The sequence below is a fragment of the Bacillus rossius genome, chromosome 18 (genome assembly GCF_032445375.1).
Source record: "Bacillus rossius redtenbacheri isolate Brsri chromosome 18, Brsri_v3, whole genome shotgun sequence".
Taxonomy (NCBI): Eukaryota; Metazoa; Arthropoda; class Insecta; order Phasmatodea; family Bacillidae; genus Bacillus; species Bacillus rossius.
The window spans coordinates 11,815,839-11,836,011 of NC_086345.1; the positions used below are offsets into that span (position 1 = coordinate 11,815,839).

The following is a 20,173-nucleotide window of genomic DNA, read 5'->3' on the forward strand; positions in this document are numbered from 1 at the left end:
GCAATTTTGCTCTGTGAAGTGAGTCAATTTTAGTATATCCGATATTGCGCTGGCCGGTTCTCAGCACAAAAAAAACATGAAAAAAAACCTACTTATTTACTAACACAGACAAAGAAGTGAAAATTTATATGAGCAGTCATAATTTATTATCTATCACACATTTTTTTGGTCTACTTATATTATTCAAAAAAAATATCTTTTCTTTCTGTTAAGTAAAACGAGTAAAACTACAAGCCGCCTAGTATATATATAAAATTTTCGGGAACAAATTGTTAATCTCTGCTTGTTTTCATGTTCTCTGTAATATTTCATTAATTTATTAGTCGAAACAGGTGTTACGTGACACAGAAATGCTACACATTTGCTTATTCCCCAAAGTTTTACCCATAGTTAGCCAACCCTACTGCAGCCAACATTCCCAGATCACAAAAAAAAAAAAAAAATACTTATTTCCGCTTGTTCGGTTGTTGCTCCAGGCCACGTCATCCTCTTCGCGTGGCTAAATGCGCCCGCCCCAACAGTTTCGCTATACGACAAGACATCCCAGGATGCATCAAGGATAATCCTTCCCATCAGAGCACCTTCTTTGTCGTCCTCGTGATGGGTTGAGGGGGGGAGGGGGGGATAGGGGGCGGAGTCAAGTGTCGAGGGAGTGAAGTCGTTGCCAACCCATTCTACTTGCGTCCGGGTGATCCCAGCGAGGGCTACCAACATCGCGGTCGAAAAATGTTTGTTGTACAACCGTGGAAATAGACCCGCAGGTACCCGCTAAGCCATAAAACAATTAGCAAAATCGAACACAAAAAAAAAATCACTTCCACATTTTTTTATTTCGTCCCAATTAAAATGTACTTACAACTGCAATTTAAAATTTTTGTAGGTCATTCCAAAAAAAAATGGGGTGTGGCTGTGTCATGGACACGGCCGTGTGTTGCACGTGAATACGTGTACGTAACAGGTAATATTTTCAACACAAAATATGAAATACGCTATTTTTTTTAACACCATATATATTCACTGTAACTATTTTACACTAATGTTTTATACGTGCAATCGATAGATTTTGACGAGAGCTGACGATTGAGACTCAAACGAACGTCGTAGCTTCTCCGAGTCAAAAGTTATACTAAATGGAAATCTCTGAACGCATGCAAAATGACTTCTAAATGGTGGCGCTTCCCCCTCCACCGCGCGCGATGCGTCACAGTCTACAGCTACAATTAATCAGATATAATAGTTTTTAAATGTCAAAATAGCAAGTGTGGTCAATGCTCGCATTGTTTGCCAGTATCATTGTTTTTTTTTATCACAACTTAAAAAAATAATAATTAGCAAAACACACATTGCACATATGCTGTAAAATATTTTTTAAAACATTTAGTGTATCAAATAAACCTTAAAAATTCATTAAAACTAAAAATAAAATCCTATATTTCCTCCATTTTAAAGTGCGATGTCTATTCCCAAAATAATACATTCATTGTGAATATAGGAATAAAATAAAGAAATTAAATGTGTCCTGATCTAGCTAGCATTTATTAAATGATAAGAAGTAGTACTTATTGCACTTAGCCATCTAGTTCATTATACTTAAAAACAATTCCTTAAATAAATTTTTCCCGCATGCCTTAGCTCATTTAAATCATACCTAGGAATTATTTAATTAAATAAAGAAAATTATAAATCGTTACTCAAATAATTAAATATAGTTTTCACTAAAGTAATAACACACCAACATTTCCAATGGCCCTATTAGACCTGGGATCCGACTGAAAAATCACCCACCATGTTAAGATATTGAATTTTAGTTTCGTTATTTTTTAACTAATATTTTTCTATAACTTTTCGTAACAAAATGTATAATGTACATGTGCTACATATCATTTACGCTTTGCAAAATGTCACACTAATTACTATTTTCAAACTTTGGCTATACTAATTGCGTTCCGCAGAAGTAAACTTAATAAGATAAGTATAATTTGATTGTTAAGCAAACTATAAGTGTTGTCCTGTACATACATTTATCAATTTGTGGCACCGTTTTAAAAATACAAGTGTAATGTTTTGCCATTTAGCAATATTTTAAGTACTTAACCGGAATTTTAGAGTTTATATAGAACTTCTCGAAATTCCACAAAAAAAGTGTTGTATAAAATTTAGTTTAAAAAGTACCATTTTACAAATATTCATAAAATTAGGGTAAAATAAAGCATTTTCTTAAGGCCAAGCTGTAGGTAGATTTAACAGTTAATATTTTTCTTAATTGGCTAGAAAAGGCTCAAAATACATTTTTAACATATCCAACCCGTTGCACAATTGCAACTAATCTGTTATGGAAACCTTTAAAAATATTCTGAAAACAAGGTTTAAGATTTTATTCATAACGCTTACATTATCTCATATTGGGTTTGATATTATACCTACATACTGAGATATTTATTAGTTGTTCGGCCTTTAATCACTACTTTTTCCACTCCTTCAGCTGATTATTGGTGTTATCAGGAAATAATTGTCAGTTAATTTTGCTATATATAAAGTTATAGTTACGTGTAATTTATTGGAATAATTTAATTTCAAATTGGAAACCCGCTTTTTTTTACCCAATCGTTCCAAATTGTCCCATTAACGATCTAAAAAGAAACTCTCTTTATTTAATGTATCATTAGTTACGTGTTTGTGCTAAACTACGGAAATTCTAGTGCGCATTTTAACATAATCAGGTACATAAATGTTTATTATATAAATAAAAATATTTGACGATTTCTTTTTGCTGTCTGGGTACCACGAAATGTAAAAAAAAAAATAGATAGAAATTTCTCCTATGATGGCAGTTTGAAAGCGAACGCAACATGTGGCAATAAGAGAATTTTCGAGGTGATTTTCAAACGGCCTAAATTCCACGCCAAATCGCAAGCAGAAGCTCCAGTACAGCACGGTCTGTTGTTGAAGTAATTACCCAGCCTCTAGACGCGTGAGGACACATTGAGGTCACCGCAGTAGCCGGTCGAATACTCTACTCGGTAATGGCATAGAGTTTCGCATAGCAGCTCGAGATTACATGCATTCCATTAGTGCGGTTGGTCGGACAGGCTTCTTGATTATCTGCATTCCGCAATGCACTCCTGTCACCCAGGTTGCAGACGTATGTAGGCGTTTCCACTAGATTGTCTTCACTAGTACAGTATGTCCATAAAATAATATGCCAGTTATAAAATATAATACTCCATTAGTGCGGTTGGTCAGACAGGATTCTTGATTATCTGCATTCCGCAATGCACTCCTGTCGTCCAGGTTACATACGTATGTAGGCGTTTTCACTGGATTGTCTTCACTAGTACACTATGTCCATAAAAGAATGTGCCAGTTATAAAATATAATACTCCATTAGTGCGGTTGGTCAGACAGGCTTCTTGATTATCTGCATTCCGCAATGCACTCCTGTCGTCCAGGTTACATACGTAGGTAGGCGTTTTCACTGGATTGTCTTCACTAGTACCTACAGTATGTCCATAAAAGAATATGCCAGTTATAAAATATAATACTATCAACTGTAAGCATTGTAGAGTGTTGTGAATTTTTCTTATTTGCATACGCGTGTCATTCGCGAGCGTGTAATCCTTGGATCATTCCATGATCGTTTTTATCATTTAATTGTTATCTCTAGTTATCAACACGCAGAAAAAAATTAATATTATTTTTTATATATTTGTAATAATGTGCAAGGACTCGTTTTTTTTAGGAGACCTAGTATAAATGCCCTGGTAAGAATCTGAACCCAGTATTACTGCGAAAATTATGTTGTTTTCATGAAAATGTTCATATTTACTCATATCTGTAAATTTATATGAACATATCAGTTACGTTTACAAAAGAATTTGGTCTGTAAAGTCGGTTTACGGACGATAGTTTAACGTGACGTCATAACAAAACATTGATGAAATGATTGCATACTTTTATGAATAAAATTTAATCATTTTTATTGAATTATCACTATTTTGTATGGATACAAAGAAGGAGTGAAATAAAATCTACAATTTAATTGAAAATTTTACTTTTATTTGCACTCATTAATTCAAATATGTTTATTACTTTAACGAAGAGATTATTTTAACTATAATTTTTTTACATGTTAGCTATTTAACTTCTTCCAATCTGTGTTATTCTGTTAAGGATAGGACGATGATAGGAAAAGTAGGCAGTGTTTCAAGTTTAATGTGCCTCGAAAAAGTGAAACCGATGGTTGTTCTAATCGAGTGGAAGAGAGATAGATGCGGCGCAAGCGTACAATGAGCGTAACGGGACAATGAGTCATCCTTTTTCATGCGTGCAGCCGGCGTTCATCGATTTATTAGACGTTGTCACGTCAAAAAAATACGTTGATATGAGATCAGATTTGTGGATAAGGAAGTCAAGTACACACACGTGTCGGTAGCAAAACTTTATTGACATCTATCTCCCTGTTGAGGAAGCGACGCTGGATGAAGCTCGAGGCGAGAGAAGCGACCGAGCGCGAAGGACGAAGGACCGAGGACATGCTGGAAGGCTCCGGGTCTTCAGTCGATGTCCTCGAAGGACGCGTCTGCGGTCAGAGGGGAGTCCAGAGGGTCGCAGGCGCCGACGTCGAACGTGGTAAGCCACCAGAGATACCAGGAGTGGACCAACCAGGCAGCCGCCTGCGTGGACACGTGACAGACACACACACACACACACACACGCCGAGGCACACGTGCGAACTGCACGAAGCCGTAATATTTTTGAAGTGAAAACTTCTATGGGGAGGTTTCGATAGGAAGCAAATTCATGCAAGTCGTCATCGACATGGTCACGTGACGTGTTAACGATAACAATATATCTGTTCCTATTAGTGTAACTTATTGCGCTTTTATTTATTATTATTATTATTATTATTTGAGTGCCTACCAACAGTCAGAGTCTTTAACAGGTGAGCACTTAACAAATATTACAAAAAAATAACAATAACATACACAAAACAATAATAACATAACAATAAAATGGGACAACACAAACATAAACGCATGACAAAAGACACTTAAAAAAATTATAATAACAAAATTTGTCAATTTTAAATTAATTCATTATCAATGAAATAACAATAATACATTATTTACATCAGAAATGATCTTAACTGCAAGAAAATTAAGAATTCAAAATGTCTTTCATTGAGATTTTTGCCCTTTTGAAAGGGTCTAAATCTTTCAAAATATCATTACAATTATCAGTACACCGTTTTGATAGCTCATTTTTTATGTGATACGTTCAAAAAGGTTGCTTTGTTCTATGATTGAATGAAGGAACTTGAAGACCAATTTTGTTTAATATTTCAGTGCTGTGGTAAAAATTTATAAATCAATTTATTACAAAAACAGTATCAGAAACTTTCCTTCTAAACTGCAGTGTATGCGTGTTCAGGGTTTCAAGGGTTAAGTCGTAGTTAAAATTCTCTGAATCATCATCCATTAAATGTTTGTTAAAAATGTATCTAAACAATTTATTTTGTATATTTTCAAATCTATTTGAGTCAGTGGTAGTTATAGATTTCCAGATGACAGAGCCATACTCTAATCTCGATCCTACTAAGGTAAAACAAAGACTAATTACTGAATCAAGAGAGCTAGCCAAAGAAGTTAAATATTTAATAAGCCATATTATTTTATTTGCACTTGAAATTAAATTATCCACGTGGTGATGAAAGTAAAATTTAGAATCTAAGAGAATACCTAGATCACGCATACAATAAGTTCTCTGTATTATGTTGTTGTTTATTACATAGTTAAAATTTTCCGTATATGTTTTCCTAGAACATGATATTATTTTAATCTTCTTTACATTTAATTTCATTCCGTTAGTTTGACACCACTTTTAAATCTTAAGTAAACGATTACTGTGCAGTAAAAACTGAGCATAAAATATATTAATATTCTCATATAGATTATAATACTTTGAATAACGAAGAAAACAGAGTCTTTGTAGCAATAAAACCTAAAAATTAAGTACATCATTATTTTTTTAATACCTACAATTACTATGCAATGCGTATTTTATAGTAATTTAGGAGTTATTTTACTAACGTGATATAACAAATTTGTTGTGTGATAATATTTTTTTTCGTAAAAATTGCGAAATATTTTCACTTGTCGGCAGTCCTCATGACTGCTTTAAAATTTTTTTTAACACCTTACCGTCGCGCCGTATTGGTTAAAATCAGCGGTTACCAAAAAAATAATGTTCCTCGGAACCTGGGGGGTGACAGCTTAACAATCCTGTGGAAGCCAAGATCTGGCCTCTCAAGTCACAGCACAGTTGGAGAATTCTTTTTCAAATTGACTACCGCGTGAAATTGAAAAGGAGGTTAAGTGTGATTTCATCAAGGTTAAATATATATCTTGGAACGCTCTGAAACAAAAGTAATAAAATCAGGTAGTTAATGTATACTAAAAAAAAGGGGCCTAGACATTACTACTTAAAAAAATTATCATTCTTAAGAAGTTATGTTTTGAAATAAATATGTATCTAACAATTAATTCAGAAAAAATGTTTGGAATTGACCAATAACTTTTTCTAATGGTCAGAATTTTAAGCAATTCTCATAAATTGTGGGGGTAAAACCTCGGGTTATTAGCTAGTTAACTATGAAGCGGTTATAACATTTGAAAATTGCGTTGTTGAGACTGCCCATTTGTCTTGTCTGTGCCTGGATGATGACGGGGAGCAGATGTTAAAGTTCCACAAACCTGGCATCTGTTTTGTCTGTGTTCGTCCGTTCGTCGCTACGTTTTCTAAAATTTTTTTGCGCCTTTATTACTGTTCTTGCTGCAAACTGTAACCATCGTTGTCAGCCCCACATATGTTCACACGGGGTTCCGTGTGTGAGTCAGCACTAATGCCGTGTGAAGCGGGCACAAACATTGTCAAATAATAACCTCCTTCGAAGGAGCTGGGGTTCCGGCAAAAGTAAAAAAAAAAATCGATCATGGGGTTATCTGGCCAAAAAAAAAATAAATTGAACCGCTTGGTTCAAGGGCGCCGTATGCCCGGGCACACGTTAGGAGCGCAGAGCTTCAAGAATTCGCTGAGGGCCGGAAAGTACTTTTGATTTCAGATTCAAGATTTTTAACAGTATTTTAAAGAAGAGTTAAAAATGGCTAAAGGGTGTGGTTTTTTTAAGTAAGCTTCCTGGAGCACCGGCCTTGGGACATGTCAACGACGAGGGATAACTACACCGGCCAGAGGCGTAGCCAGGGAAGGGGGGGGGGGTTAGGGGTTCTAACCCCCACCCCCCTCCTTCCCCATTTTTTTTCTTATCTGAAAGCAGGTAAGCTAAAAGCCTGGATGTCTTACTGCTATCACCGGCCACTGCACTGAAGGGGAAGAGAAAGTAAGCGAGCCACTACCCATTCTCCTTCCCTTCCCCTACCCCTGTCACGAGCAGAAGCTATATAAGGTTGTGACGCCGTGACGGGTCTCAAGCTTTCAAATATCTTACACCTACTGCCTTTATACAGGTGGTGACTGGGTAACTCTTCAAGCTAAAGCTAATTGTTTCCAGGAATAGGCCAGTTCTGACGAAACCCAACCATTTTTATTCCTTTTTTTTTTTTTGTACTGTCGAGCTTCGAGCATGATTTATGATTTTGAGTGGGACGTGGACAAGGCACTTGGAGTGAATAAAATATGTTTAGTTAATTTCTTACCCTATCACTCAAAAAAAATTTATTAAAAAATTAATAATATTTTTACCATTACAATAATTAAATTTAAGTACCGAAAACTGTTCAAAAAGCACTATTTTACACCTTAAATCCAAATTTTCCCGGGGAAGGACCCCCCGCTTTAATAAAGGGGGGGGACAAAACTTCTTATCCCCCCCCCCATAGACAAATCCTAGCTACGCTAATGACACCGGCTTTAACAGTTCATCAATTGTGGTTCTCGTGATTCATTTTGGGGGCGAGAACTCGTGGTTGTGTTGGAGCACCGGCCTTGGAACATGTCGACGACGAGTTCGGTCCGATGGACCTCACCTCCAGGAACATGGCGCTGCGCTCCAGCTGGTAGACGCGCACGAGGAGCCTCAGGAGTCCGGCGACGGCCGGCGCGTACCAGTTTTGTCGGTCGACGAGTTGGTTCTCGCCCTTCCGCACGGCGCGGGCCAGCCAGCAGGCCAAAATGTGGCACGCGCACAGCTCGAGCAGCCAGCTGGCCTGGCTCGTCACGATCTGCAAGGCAAGTCTATCTCTGCCCCCTCTGCTCACAGTGCACTTCCTCGCGTTCATTCAAGACAGTCCGGAAAAATTCTCAACTTTAAACATGTTAATAAAGTTCTCAGGCTTTCGCGGGCCATTGTCCAAAGTAGCTTGGCTTCTGGGTAGAGACCGGAAAAATTCGCGGTTTCAATGACCTCCAGGGTAGACCTCACTATCCTCTACACACTCGGGCAAACGCCAACTGTTCATTGGCTGTTGGCTTGTGAGTCTTCTCCACTGGGCAGCCTGTGATTCGACACTTCTACGAGTGATGATCTCTAATTGGCCCTCATTACTCCAGATTGACAGTGAACCAATGGCAGGAGCAGCACTAAGGTATAATTATTTGAATTGTAGCATTTCACGAAATGAATCCGCGAATTTTTCAGGTCTCTACTTCTGGGTTGTAGCCGCGTCCTTGGCGAATAATTCACCGACGTTTTCGGTCGACATTGCAGTCGCCATCAGGGAGCAGTTACCCGAGTAGGCATGACCAAACCGAAGCCTTCATTAAAATAAAACATAATAAAATTGTGGAACTTTAAGTAGTATAACATTTAAATTCACTTGCAATTCAATAACTATTAAAAAAGTTTTTAAATAAATAATTTCAGAATATTTTTTGACTAATTTAATTTTTTTTTAAATATGCAAGTGTACTTTTAATATGGTGACTTATTAATACTAATTTTATAAATACTATTTAAATTGTTTTATAAATTATATTAAGTTTTCCATACTGAAAACTCCCTAATTGGAACAACGTAACATGAGAATTATTTGTTAGATTATTATATATTTGTTTTGTTAATTGTATTATTTAAAATAACGAACTTGAAGATGGCGGGTGAGCGAGTGGAATGGCAGAGCAGGAGAAGCGGTCGAGTACCTGCCACGGGCTGACCTCGGTGGACAGCCAGACCCACACGGACTGCAGCAGCCAGTAGCGCGGCTCCACGCTCAGCAGGTAGCGGCGGCGGCACAGCTCGCAGCACGAGCTGCCCGACACGTCCAGCCACTTCTTCAGGCAGTCCCCGTGCACGAGCCGCACCGAGCCGCGGCAGCCGCACAGGGACCGCAGTCGGCCCTGCGACCCGTGGCAGATGCGGCACACCTCCTCCAGCTCCGAGCCGTCTGTTGTGGGCGCGCAGGAGTCATGCATTGGTACTTGACGCATTATTATAGTATATTATGAAAAGTGTACCATAATTATGGTACCCATGTCATTACTACCTTATATTATGGTATGTGTGCCATTATTATGGTACTCATATCTTTATTATATTATAGTATATGTACCATTAGTATGGTACATGTTGCATTATTATAGTATATTATGGCGTGTGTTCCATTATTATAGTACATGTTGCAATATTATGGTATATGTGCCATTATTATGGTACATGTTGCAATATTATGGTATGTGTGCCATTATTATGGTACTTGTAAATTTATTATAGTAATTTTCTAAATATTATGGTAGATACATTTTTACTAGTTGTTCATAAATTACAAATGTCAATCCATTACTTTAAGCATTTTACCACAAACATTTATGATGTTGACATCTAGGTTTTTGTATGCTGCATTTGATGGCAGTATTTTCGTGAATGCGAAATTTCTACCATTAGAAGAAGAGGAATGTGTAACAACAATGGTGCTGTCATCTGTGGCGGATGTCGGGAGCCAAAATTCACAAAGGTGAGGGGAATCTGTAGTATTAATTGTTCAGTGAAGCTTAACAATTTAGGCAGTATATTAATTAAAAATAATAGAGCAGACATTTACAGCAGTAAGGCAATTGCTGATCTAAATCAAAAAACTAAAATTCCAAAAGTGACATGCTTAAAAGTTATATGCATTTTATCAAAAGTTTTAAAATCCCCAAATCTATACTAATATTATAAAGCTGAAGAGTTTGTTTGTTTAGTTGTTTGTTTGAACGCGCTAATCTCAGGATACACTGGTCCGATTTGAAAAATTCTTTCAGTGTTGGATATAACATTTATCCGTACTAAAAGTCCAATTTAGAATCAAATGCGTTGGAGGGGGTTAGATACAACATGCAGTACACGTACGAAGTGTGTGTTGACAATGCCGCAGGCGCTAGAAGTGCAGGCGCTAGAAGTGCAGGCGCTAGAAGTGCAGGCGCTAGAAGTTTATTTCCTATTGCCTATTAACATTGTTGTCACGCACTAGATGCCTTATCATTCTTAATTTTCCCATACAAGTAAAAAAACACCCGTGTGATATTAACAACGCAACGAAGCAATCAGTACCCTCATATAGAATACATAGAGATAGTGTGAGGTATATATGTAGATATAAAGAGATAAATACAGATAGAGAGATACATAGATATATAGGACTATAGATGTAGATAGAGATAAACATATATTTAGAGACATGGATAGATTATTTGTATATGTGTAACTACTTCAAACATATTACAAAACAAAACTGAATGAGGCATTGCAATGCATGCCGAGCATTAGCTAGATAATTGAATCTTTTCAATATTAGTAATCCCATTTTTTTCAGTTTTTTTCTATATTGCTTTATAGAGTCTAGATTACATACAGACCAGGTAAATCACTATAAACTGGCAGAACAATATCTGTCGGGATCTGAAAGTGGTATAAATTATTTTGCACACTTGACATTCAAATTAAGAAGACAATTACTAACTACATTTGATCTCTAAACAGTTCCCCTTCACCTTGTGTTCAGCCCGGGCAACGCTGGGTACTGCAGCTAGTAAGAGATAAAATAGTAAGTATGTGAATATGATCTCCTATGAAAATAAAACTGAAAAAAAATTAAATATTATATTTAAAATATAAATATATCGTTATCTAATAAGACAAAAATTTGAATAATATATTATAATTGGTTTTCCATTTTAATGAATCATTATCCGCTGAATTATCAGTATCTATCATAGTGACAATTGGTTCATGAGGGATCATACACGACACAAAGTTTTGGGATTTAATTCGTTAAAAACTCCTACAAAATACAGCATTAGTTGTTGTATCCGACCTAGTAGATGTGGTAGTAATTTAAATTCAAAAATCAAAAAGTCTTTTCCAAAAGCATAAATAAACTGTAGTTACTAAAATGAAATATACATATGGTAGCGTCAATCGTTAGCCGTTACGAAATCTAAGGAGTGGCGTTACGAGAATTCCGTAGGATCACTGCTGCGTCATTTCTACCTCTCCCCTGCCGTCTCCCCTTCTGGCCGCTACAACTAGCATACAGCATGCTACGCTACGTCTTCCCATTCGACCGCTAGCGCATGCGTTGGAGTGGCGTCGCCGCTGACGCACTCTCCTCCTCTGCCGGTTTCCCCCACCACGTACCTGACTATTCCCCTCGTGCGTTCGGAATTTTCGTTACGCCCCCCTCAGTAAAAGAAGAAGTTAAAACTTCAAAAAGCCAATAACTCTTAAACTGAGACGATATTTTTAATTTAATTCTATTTTTTTTTGACGTGATAACGTCTTATAAATCGATGAACGCCGGTAGCACGCACGAAAAAGCATGACTCATTGTCACGTTCCGCCTGAGCCGAGCGTGCAGTAACCGGCCAACCACCGAGCGAAAAAAATCTTCTATAATATCTCAAACAGGTAAAGGCGGACTTTTTAAAAGCAGCAATTAAAAATTTTTTTTTTATTTATTTGTCCAATTTCGTCATTTCAAATTAACAATTTATTGACATTGATTTGATTTCAGTTTATTTAAATAACTAATTGTTCGTGATTGTATTTAAACAAATTAATTTAAATTAAATAATATTTAAAAATTAAAAAAAAAGTATGCAATTTTTCATCAATGTTGTCTTATGAAGTTATCACGTAAAATTATCGTCCGTAAACCGACATTACAGACAAACCCCCCCCCCCTTTTTTTATCGTAAACATTTGCGAAAAAAGTTGTCTTTTCTGTCGGCAGTCCTCATGAATGCTTTGAATTTTTTTTTTTGACGTGACAACGTCTAATAAATCTATGAACGCCGGCTAAACGCACGAAAAAGTGTCCCCATTATGCGCATTGTCCTGTTATGCTGTGTACCGTTACGCTCATTGTACGCTTGCGCCGCATCTATCTCTCTTCCACTCGATTGGAACGACCATCGATTTGACTTTTTCGAGGCACATGAAACTTGAAACACTCCCATTCGTTTCGTATCATCGTCCTATCCTTAACAGAATAACACAGATCGGAAGAAGTTAAATAGCAAACATGTATAAAAGTTATAGTTAAAATAATCTCTTCGTTAAAGTAATAAAAATATTTGAACTAATGAGTGCAAATAAAAATTAATTTATCAATTAAATTGTAGATTTCATTTCACTCCTTCTTTGTATCCATACAAAATAGTGTTAATTCAATAAAAAAATTATTAAATTTTATTCATAAAAGTATGCAATCATTTCATCAATGTTTTATTATGACGTCGTCACGTTAAACTATCGTCCGTAAGCCGACTTTACAGACAACCGATTTTTTTTTTTTTTAATAATTGGTGACCGTGGTTCACTGGCCTGTCAGCTGCTGTCGAGTCGCCGTCGAATCCAGGGACTGTTGAGGCGACGGCTCGCTTCGGGGGCCGCAAGTGGGGACCTGTAGGGCCCGGCAAGTGGGGACCTTCAGGGCCCGGCCGAGGTCTCGCCGGGCGCCGACGACGGTGAAGTTCTCGCCGCTGGCGGCGTCGACTTCGTCCGTGTTCCGTCCGGGACCTCCTGAAAGGCAGTGGCGTAGCCAGGATTTGTGTATTGGAGGGTGTTAAGAAACATGACCCACCCACCCCGAATTAAAGCGGGTGGTCCGGGGGTCCTCCCCCGGGAAAACGTGGATTTTTAAGGTGTAAAATAGTGCTATTTTAACAGTTTTCGGTACTTAAATTTAAATATTGTAATGGTAAATTTTTTTTATTAATTTTAATATGAAATTTGTTTGAGTGATGAATAAGAAATTAATTAAAGATTTGGTGCTAAAGGGGGGGGGGGGGTTGAACCCCTAACCCCTGCCCCCCTCCCCCCTGTCCTAGCCCCTGCCTAAAGGCAGGGGACCTCGCACCGTTAAAAGGTTTTCAACTAAAATTTTACAACGCACGCTTGGTTACAAATTAATCTGGAGATATTTCTGTGCTTCTTGCGTAAAAAAAAGGGGTTAGGTCCAAAATCGTATAGTTTTTAGAAAAATCGCGGTTGATAATTATCAGGTTTCTAGAAGTTAATATTTTTTAGCTTTAGAAAATTTGGAAACTCATTTATTGTTTTAAAATTAAAGCTCTGAATTTCGCTAACTTGATGTGATAATAACTCATTTTTTTAAAACCATTTTTTACTTAACCTCCTTTACGCAACAAGCACAGTTTTATAAACTTACCAGCCCAATCACGTCATCATTAGGGATTGGAAAAAATTCGCGGATTCAATGACCTCCAGGATAGACTCCACGATCCTGTGCATACTCGGGCAAACTTCACCTGTTCATTGGCTACTGACTTGTGAGGCGTCTCAATTGGGGGACCCGTGATTCGATATTGCTTTGACTGAGTGTCTATAATTGGCCCACAGTCCTCCATATTAACAGTGAACCAATAGCAGAAGTTGCATAATAGTATAATTATTTGCATTTTAGCATATCGCGAAATGAATCCGCGAATTTTTCCGGTCTCTATAGTCATCACACACCTGCCGAGTCATTGCCCTGGGAACGTCGTGGCTCTCACAACTGTCATCGTCATCAGAATCCCGGACCTCTCACTCGAAGGCGTGAGAAAAATGGCGTCCTAGTTACGCCACTTCACGCATGAAGGGCTATGGAAACTTGCTGAACTATCCAGAGCCACAGAGAGTTCTCCGGGCCGAATGATAAAGTGCTTGATGGAGCGTCGCAGCGATTGCACCCTGCTAATCGGATTAGGCGTGTAACTTTGATGGACCACGTTCCCACACGAAGGCAGGCTGTGGGTTTGGTGGGCCAGCATCGTCGCTAGAGTCCCGCAACAGTACCTAACCTTGCCCAGTTTTGACCATTTCTCTGTATTCCTAATGTGGTTAACCTAATATAACAATGCCTAGTAATCGAAGCAGTTTGCAAGCAGAGTCGGCACATTTGCATGTCGCTGCCCGCGTTATTGCACAGGCGAAAGTTCAGACCGTGTATGGTCACGAGACGTTAATTTAAGATTCTACACACAAACATTTAAGGACATGAAGAAGCTTACCTTTCATGTTAGCGGGTAGGAATAAACTGACATCTTGTGACATCACGACTCATAGATAGGCTACGGCTGTGTGCGGCAAAAACAGTGTACTTTCACACAAAAACCATAGACAAAAGTGGATACTTCATTCCAAAATAACATTGAATTCAGTGTTACCAACTCCGGATTTAGGCAGAAGAAGAATAAATCCCTAAAATCGGTTATATATATGTCGATTATGTGAACTGGTGTAATGATCCTTCTAGAACATTCTGGAATCATCTCTATTATTAAATTAAAACAGAGAATTGGAGGGGCAATTGGAGAGAAGGGGGGGAGAGAAAATGGGTATATAAGCTCGGGGTTTTGACCAGTTAGGCATGGAGCAGCATGACCATTACCACAAACATCATGAGGCATTAGAGAGAGAGAGAGAGAGAGAGAGAGAGAGATCGACAGCAGGAAAGGTGTTTTGGAGAGCTAAGTATTGGTAGGGTTATAATTATGGAATGGCCACTAGAGTTTGAATATTTGATGATGATAATAATCTTGATAGTGTGTGTAGTATCTGTTTGACTTGTGTTTTTTTTTTTGTCAATATGTTGCACCTGTTTAAACTCAAATTGTTGTTTAGGTGCTCATAATGTGGATTTGGCACTTGTTCCATTTTCTGTACCTCCTGTGCATTTTCTTGTTTGGCGGCCATATTGTTTTCAATAACTTGATTTAGCGCTCCAAAGACCTTGCCTTATGAGCTGGTTAGTAATTGTTTTAATATTGGTAAATTTATTAAGAATTCAAATGTAGCTTATAAATGTTGGCTTTTCTAGCCTAGAGATTATACCAAAGTATAAAGTTTAGATATAGTATTTATTGTGTGTAAATTATAATATTTGCTTGGACTAACTAGTCATCAAAGATATAATAATTTTTGTACTGGAAGTTATTTATGAGATATGTTAAAGATTAGCAATAAACGTTGGAACTAATTTTATGTGTTTGGTCAATGTTCTGCCACCTTACACGTTCAGCATAGGTTTTATCCATTTGTTTGAATTTAATATGCAGGTTAGGCCCCATCTGGGCAAGTGTTTACCTTGTGGAAAGTAACAAGAGTTGATGCTTGCAGTGGGAGTTGGGACTCTGATGGGGCCCGGCCTCAAAGTAAAACCGTTAATTACGTGTGAAGTTCTTGAAATATCTGATTGCACCTACACAGAATGAATAGAAACAAAATAAGGGTCTGAATAAATATATATATTTTGGTGTATACCGCTATATTTCGCGACCCTATAGTAAACTTTTATCTAACACCCTTTTACAGAATGTTTGGAAAAAAATGTCAGAAAGTAAGAACATGCTGTTCGGATTTTTTTTACGGACAAGTTAATATGTTCCCAAAATAACTCTTTTTCTTTTTACTGCACCCCATTTTATGATATTATATAGTAGATCATACAGGTTCCCATTCCAGAAACATTGACTAGTTGTTGCTTGCAGAAGCCGCTTACCATGCATGGTCACCCGTTCAATCGCCGACTTGAACATCCTGTTTATGAAACCCATAATATCCGCCATTCTTCCGCGTTTTTTTTTTTTTCAATTTGCGTAGCGAAACCGTTTTCCACTTCAAATTTTGCAGGCTGGTGAAAGACGCTTCAGCACACGTTTACCTGGAAACCAGCGAATGTCCAATCTGCTATTCTTACAACAATGTCTGTCTTGTTAAATTTTCATCCGTGTTTTGAGTTTTTTTACTGAATTAATAAAATTAAGCTTCGCGAGCAACTACTGGCTGCTGCAAACTTTTAACCAGTTTAATTTTTCTTAATTGTATTCCTTTTTATAGTGATACACATAAATACTACGCTTCGATATTATATATTAAAATATCTTGTAAGTGACTTAACGTTAACAGTACATTGGTATTATTCAATTTTTTCAACCACAGATTTTGTAACTGCCCGAACAGTTATTTTCAATATATAAATGTGATTATTGTTATTCTCATATTGAGAGAAGAAGAGCTTTGAAATTGGTTCTTAACTACTTTTAAAATAATTAACGTAAAAATCAAAGTTGATAATAATCGAATTTAAGTCTTATTTCCTCATTTTATCGGTTAGTCGACAACAACCATAAAGTATTTTATATACCTGTCACTGTAGGATTAAAAAATATATAGTAAACAAGTCCTTCATGTTACAGTGAAATCTTGTTTGCGACCGAATGTTTAACCGTATTAATGTGTTAACTGTTGGAGTGTTGAAGTGTTTAAGTTCTGAAGTTAATGATGAAGTGTTGGAGTTTTGAAATTTCGAAGTGATTTTTGAGTTTTTGAGTGTTGACGTGCTAGTGTGTTGGAGTGTTGGAGTGTTGGAGTGTTGGAGTGTTGGAGTGTTGGAGTGTTGGAGTAAATGATGATCAATTATACCTTGTCCATAGATGATCCAAACCATATTTTATGTCTCTTAAGTAAACCTTTGTAAGTATCAAAGGATGAATGTTACCGTTTTTAGAATGAGTTAATTGCGTTTTTATAAACAGCATTTAAATGCCCAAACTCTGTAAAATACCTTATAAAAATACTGTCAAGTATTGCCCATTTACGTAACAACGTTTACTGCGAATTTGTTTTTAATGTTTTATAAGTGACAACTAACTAATACAGGAAATAAAATGTTATATTGCACTCACAAAAGCATTCCTTACATTTTAAATATCAAAATAGATTGATTATAAATTTTACCAGTAAAATTTTTAGGTATTTAGAAGCTATGTGGGTGATAATGCACACGATAAAACACATACTGGCAGAAATGTAAGTCCATTATCACTAACGAAGTGTCAGAAAAAAACATGTATTAATTCATTTATATTTTGTATGTAGGTTAAAATTAATTAGACCCAAAATAATGTTCTAATGATAAGTAATATTCTTGTTTTAATTATGCGTAATCTTCAAGTGTAAATAATTTCACCACCATGTTAAATGCAATTGTATAAGAGATTTATTCGCTATTTGTGTTTAATTGTTAGGTCTGATGAGAATGATTGCGACTTCATTTGGACATAGTACTTAACAAACACTTTTATTACAGAACATATCTATAGATTATTAAATTTAAAAATGACTTAGCTAAATAGGACACATATTGCATGGGTAAATGTTTTCGCAATACAACTCTCGTTTCATGCGAACACCTATAAACGACTTAATACCGTTCGGTCGAATATTGTAGTACACGTCGTTTTGCCTAAAGTCATTTAGCCTAAAATGTTCTTTAGACAAAATGACTTTAGGCAAAACGATTTTAGGCAAAACGACTGCTCGGCATGTTAACTGTCTGTTAAAGAAAGCGAAGTGCTGAAACTTTAGGCAAAACAACTTTAGGCGAAATAACATTAGGCAAAACGAATTTAGGCAAAACGAATTTTAGGCAGTACGATTTTAAGCAAAACTACTTTAGGGAAACTTAAGCATGCGATTATAATTTTAGGCAAAACTACTTTAGGCACAACGATTTTAGGAAAAATGACTTTTGGCAAAACGACTTTAGGCAATACGATTTTAGGCAATACGACTTTAGGCAAACTAACTTTAGGCAAAACGACTTTAGGCAAAATGACTTTAGGCCAAACAACTTTAGGCAAATAGACTTTAGGCAAATAGACTTTAGGCATAACGAATTTTAGGCAAAACGAAGGTGGGGAAACACGATTAGGCAAAACGATTTTAGGCAAAACGACGCGCCCCCGAATATTGATGGTGCTTTGATCCACTCTTTTCCCCCAGAGTTAACGTTGGCAGGTTATATACGATATTCGCGAGTTTGCTTGCGAGCCCGAAAGAATTTGCAGAACTTGCACTCCCTATTCCACGTTCAACCCCCTTACTCGCGATAGCCGTCGACATAATCTTCATCCTCCCGTTCGATGTTATGAATCGGCGACCAGGAGTGGGGAAGTTGTAAGGATTGAGCGGGAAGGCCGTAGAAAACATTTCCCAGCATTCCCAAAGAGGCTACCCTCGAAGGCATGGGATATATGGACTGCTGCAGGCAAAATATCTGGCCGCTCTTCGAGGTGTGTGTGTGTGTGTGTGTTTGGAAACGAAGGGGAAAGGAAGAAAAAAAGATTCTTTTTTTTTTTGCAGCTCCAAAAAAGTTTGCCAGAGACTCCAGACTTATATCATAAAGAAGAATGCGTAGTTTCTTTATCCGTTTTTAAGAATAAAAAACTCGTAAACCAGGTACTGGACGGTTTTGAACAATCATTTATCATCGTAAATGGAGATAAGAAAAATATTTTTCGTAAGAGATAAAAAATTTCTTTGATAAAATAAAAAGTGTTAGCGACCAAACTGGTTTCTTAGCTTAATCTGATCCAACCGTTACGGATATTAACAAAATAACCGCACGTGCATGCATTTTGTACAAACACCAGTTTGAAACATGCTATCTTATATGCCGTACATATCGTTATAATTTAAAAAATGAAACATTATCATACTGATGATATTAAGTGGTTCCAAAGACTGATTCACGCCTCTGAAGATTTCTATAGAAAATATTACCTGTTACATACACGTATGCACGTACAACACACGGTCGTGTCCATGACACAGCCACACCCTATTTTTTTATATTTTTGACTTAATATCTCTATTAAGTCCAATTATATATTTAATTAACCTACTAGTAAAACTTTTTGCCACAAATTGCTTTGTGAACGGAATTTGTCTCTCAAAAACACTAAATATGGGAAATAAATGTTTGAGCTCAATGTGAAGTCTTCCATCGCATGGGCTTTAAACATTTGCTAACTTCCATCCGTGCTACATACCAGTTTTTAATTGCCTATTAACAGCTGTCATCATTTGTGGGTTTTTTTTTCGTTCTCTTCTGTTTGGGATAACTATTGTGTTTGTTTTGTCTTTTCGTTTTGTCGTGTTTTTGTCTCGTTTCAACTGTTGTGCTGAATTTTTTTCTGGGTTCAATATTTTTGTGCTGTCATCATTTGTGGGGATTTTTTGTTTTCTTAGTCCATTTTTTCTTTGTTTTTCATTGTTTGTTGACCATATTCCTGTTATGAAATATTATGTGGTGTTTATAACCTGTTGACAACAGCAATTTTTTGCTTAATTTGTATTTTTTTTTTGTATTTTGGGTATTTTTTAGTTTATTCTACAGAAAAAGTGCTTAGCAATGGCGTATGTCCAAAAGATTACATCAAGTCATGCACTCACATTGCACAAATCTTTCAAAGATAATACCTATTAGCAGTTGTTAAGTCCGGATTTTGCGTTTTAAATGTGTGTGTGTTTTATTTCAAAGGTATAGCTACTGTGTGCCGCTTTGCCAAGTTGTTGCTTTGAAAGATACGGCCAGAGTTGCAAGTAAATTTTTTATAATTTCTTTCTTCCCGGCAGCTTAGCGGACGCGAAGTGCTTTTCATCTTTTACTTCGTTACGTGCAAACTGCCAGCTTCTTACAAGCTGCACTTTTCCGAGAGCCGTTATTACCGCAACAGGCTTCCATAAGTACTTAACCAGCTAATGATACGCTACGTACCGCAATCATGATCTCTGAGGTGCCCAACTACACGAATTTTCTGCAGCCTTCGGTGAAAACTTTGTATTTTTCTTAAAAAAAAAAAAAAAAAAAAAGTGTTTCGAACACGCGCG

At 36.9% G+C, this 20,173-nt stretch overlaps 2 protein-coding genes across 3 annotated transcripts in view; one reads left to right on the top strand and one right to left on the bottom strand.

Annotated features, from left to right (window-relative positions):
* Window positions 1–4,423: 4,423 nt before the first annotated feature.
* On the bottom strand, window positions 4,424–16,185 carry LOC134541323 (E3 ubiquitin-protein ligase MARCHF11-like). Of its 2 annotated transcripts, none has more exons than XM_063384730.1 (5): window positions 15,999–16,185; window positions 12,818–13,015; window positions 9,154–9,398; window positions 8,043–8,237; window positions 4,424–4,673 (listed from the first exon to the last, which is right to left on the bottom strand). In XM_063384730.1, exons 1-5 carry the CDS (start codon window positions 16,063–16,065, stop codon window positions 4,554–4,556), a joined length of 825 nt encoding a protein of 274 aa, XP_063240800.1. In that variant the 5' UTR covers window positions 16,066–16,185; the 3' UTR covers window positions 4,424–4,553. The 2 variants fall into 2 exon arrangements, with proteins under 2 accessions (XP_063240800.1, XP_063240801.1); XM_063384731.1 differs by having other exon boundaries at window positions 12,818–13,012; window positions 15,999–16,172.
* Window positions 9,912–20,173, top strand: part of LOC134541322 (epidermal growth factor-like protein 7) — a 186,803-nt gene continuing 176,541 nt past the window's right edge. The window contains exon 1 of the mRNA XM_063384727.1: window positions 9,912–9,965. The gene's annotated coding sequence lies outside the window, so the exon portion shown is untranslated. The remainder of the gene's footprint in view (window positions 9,966–20,173) is intronic.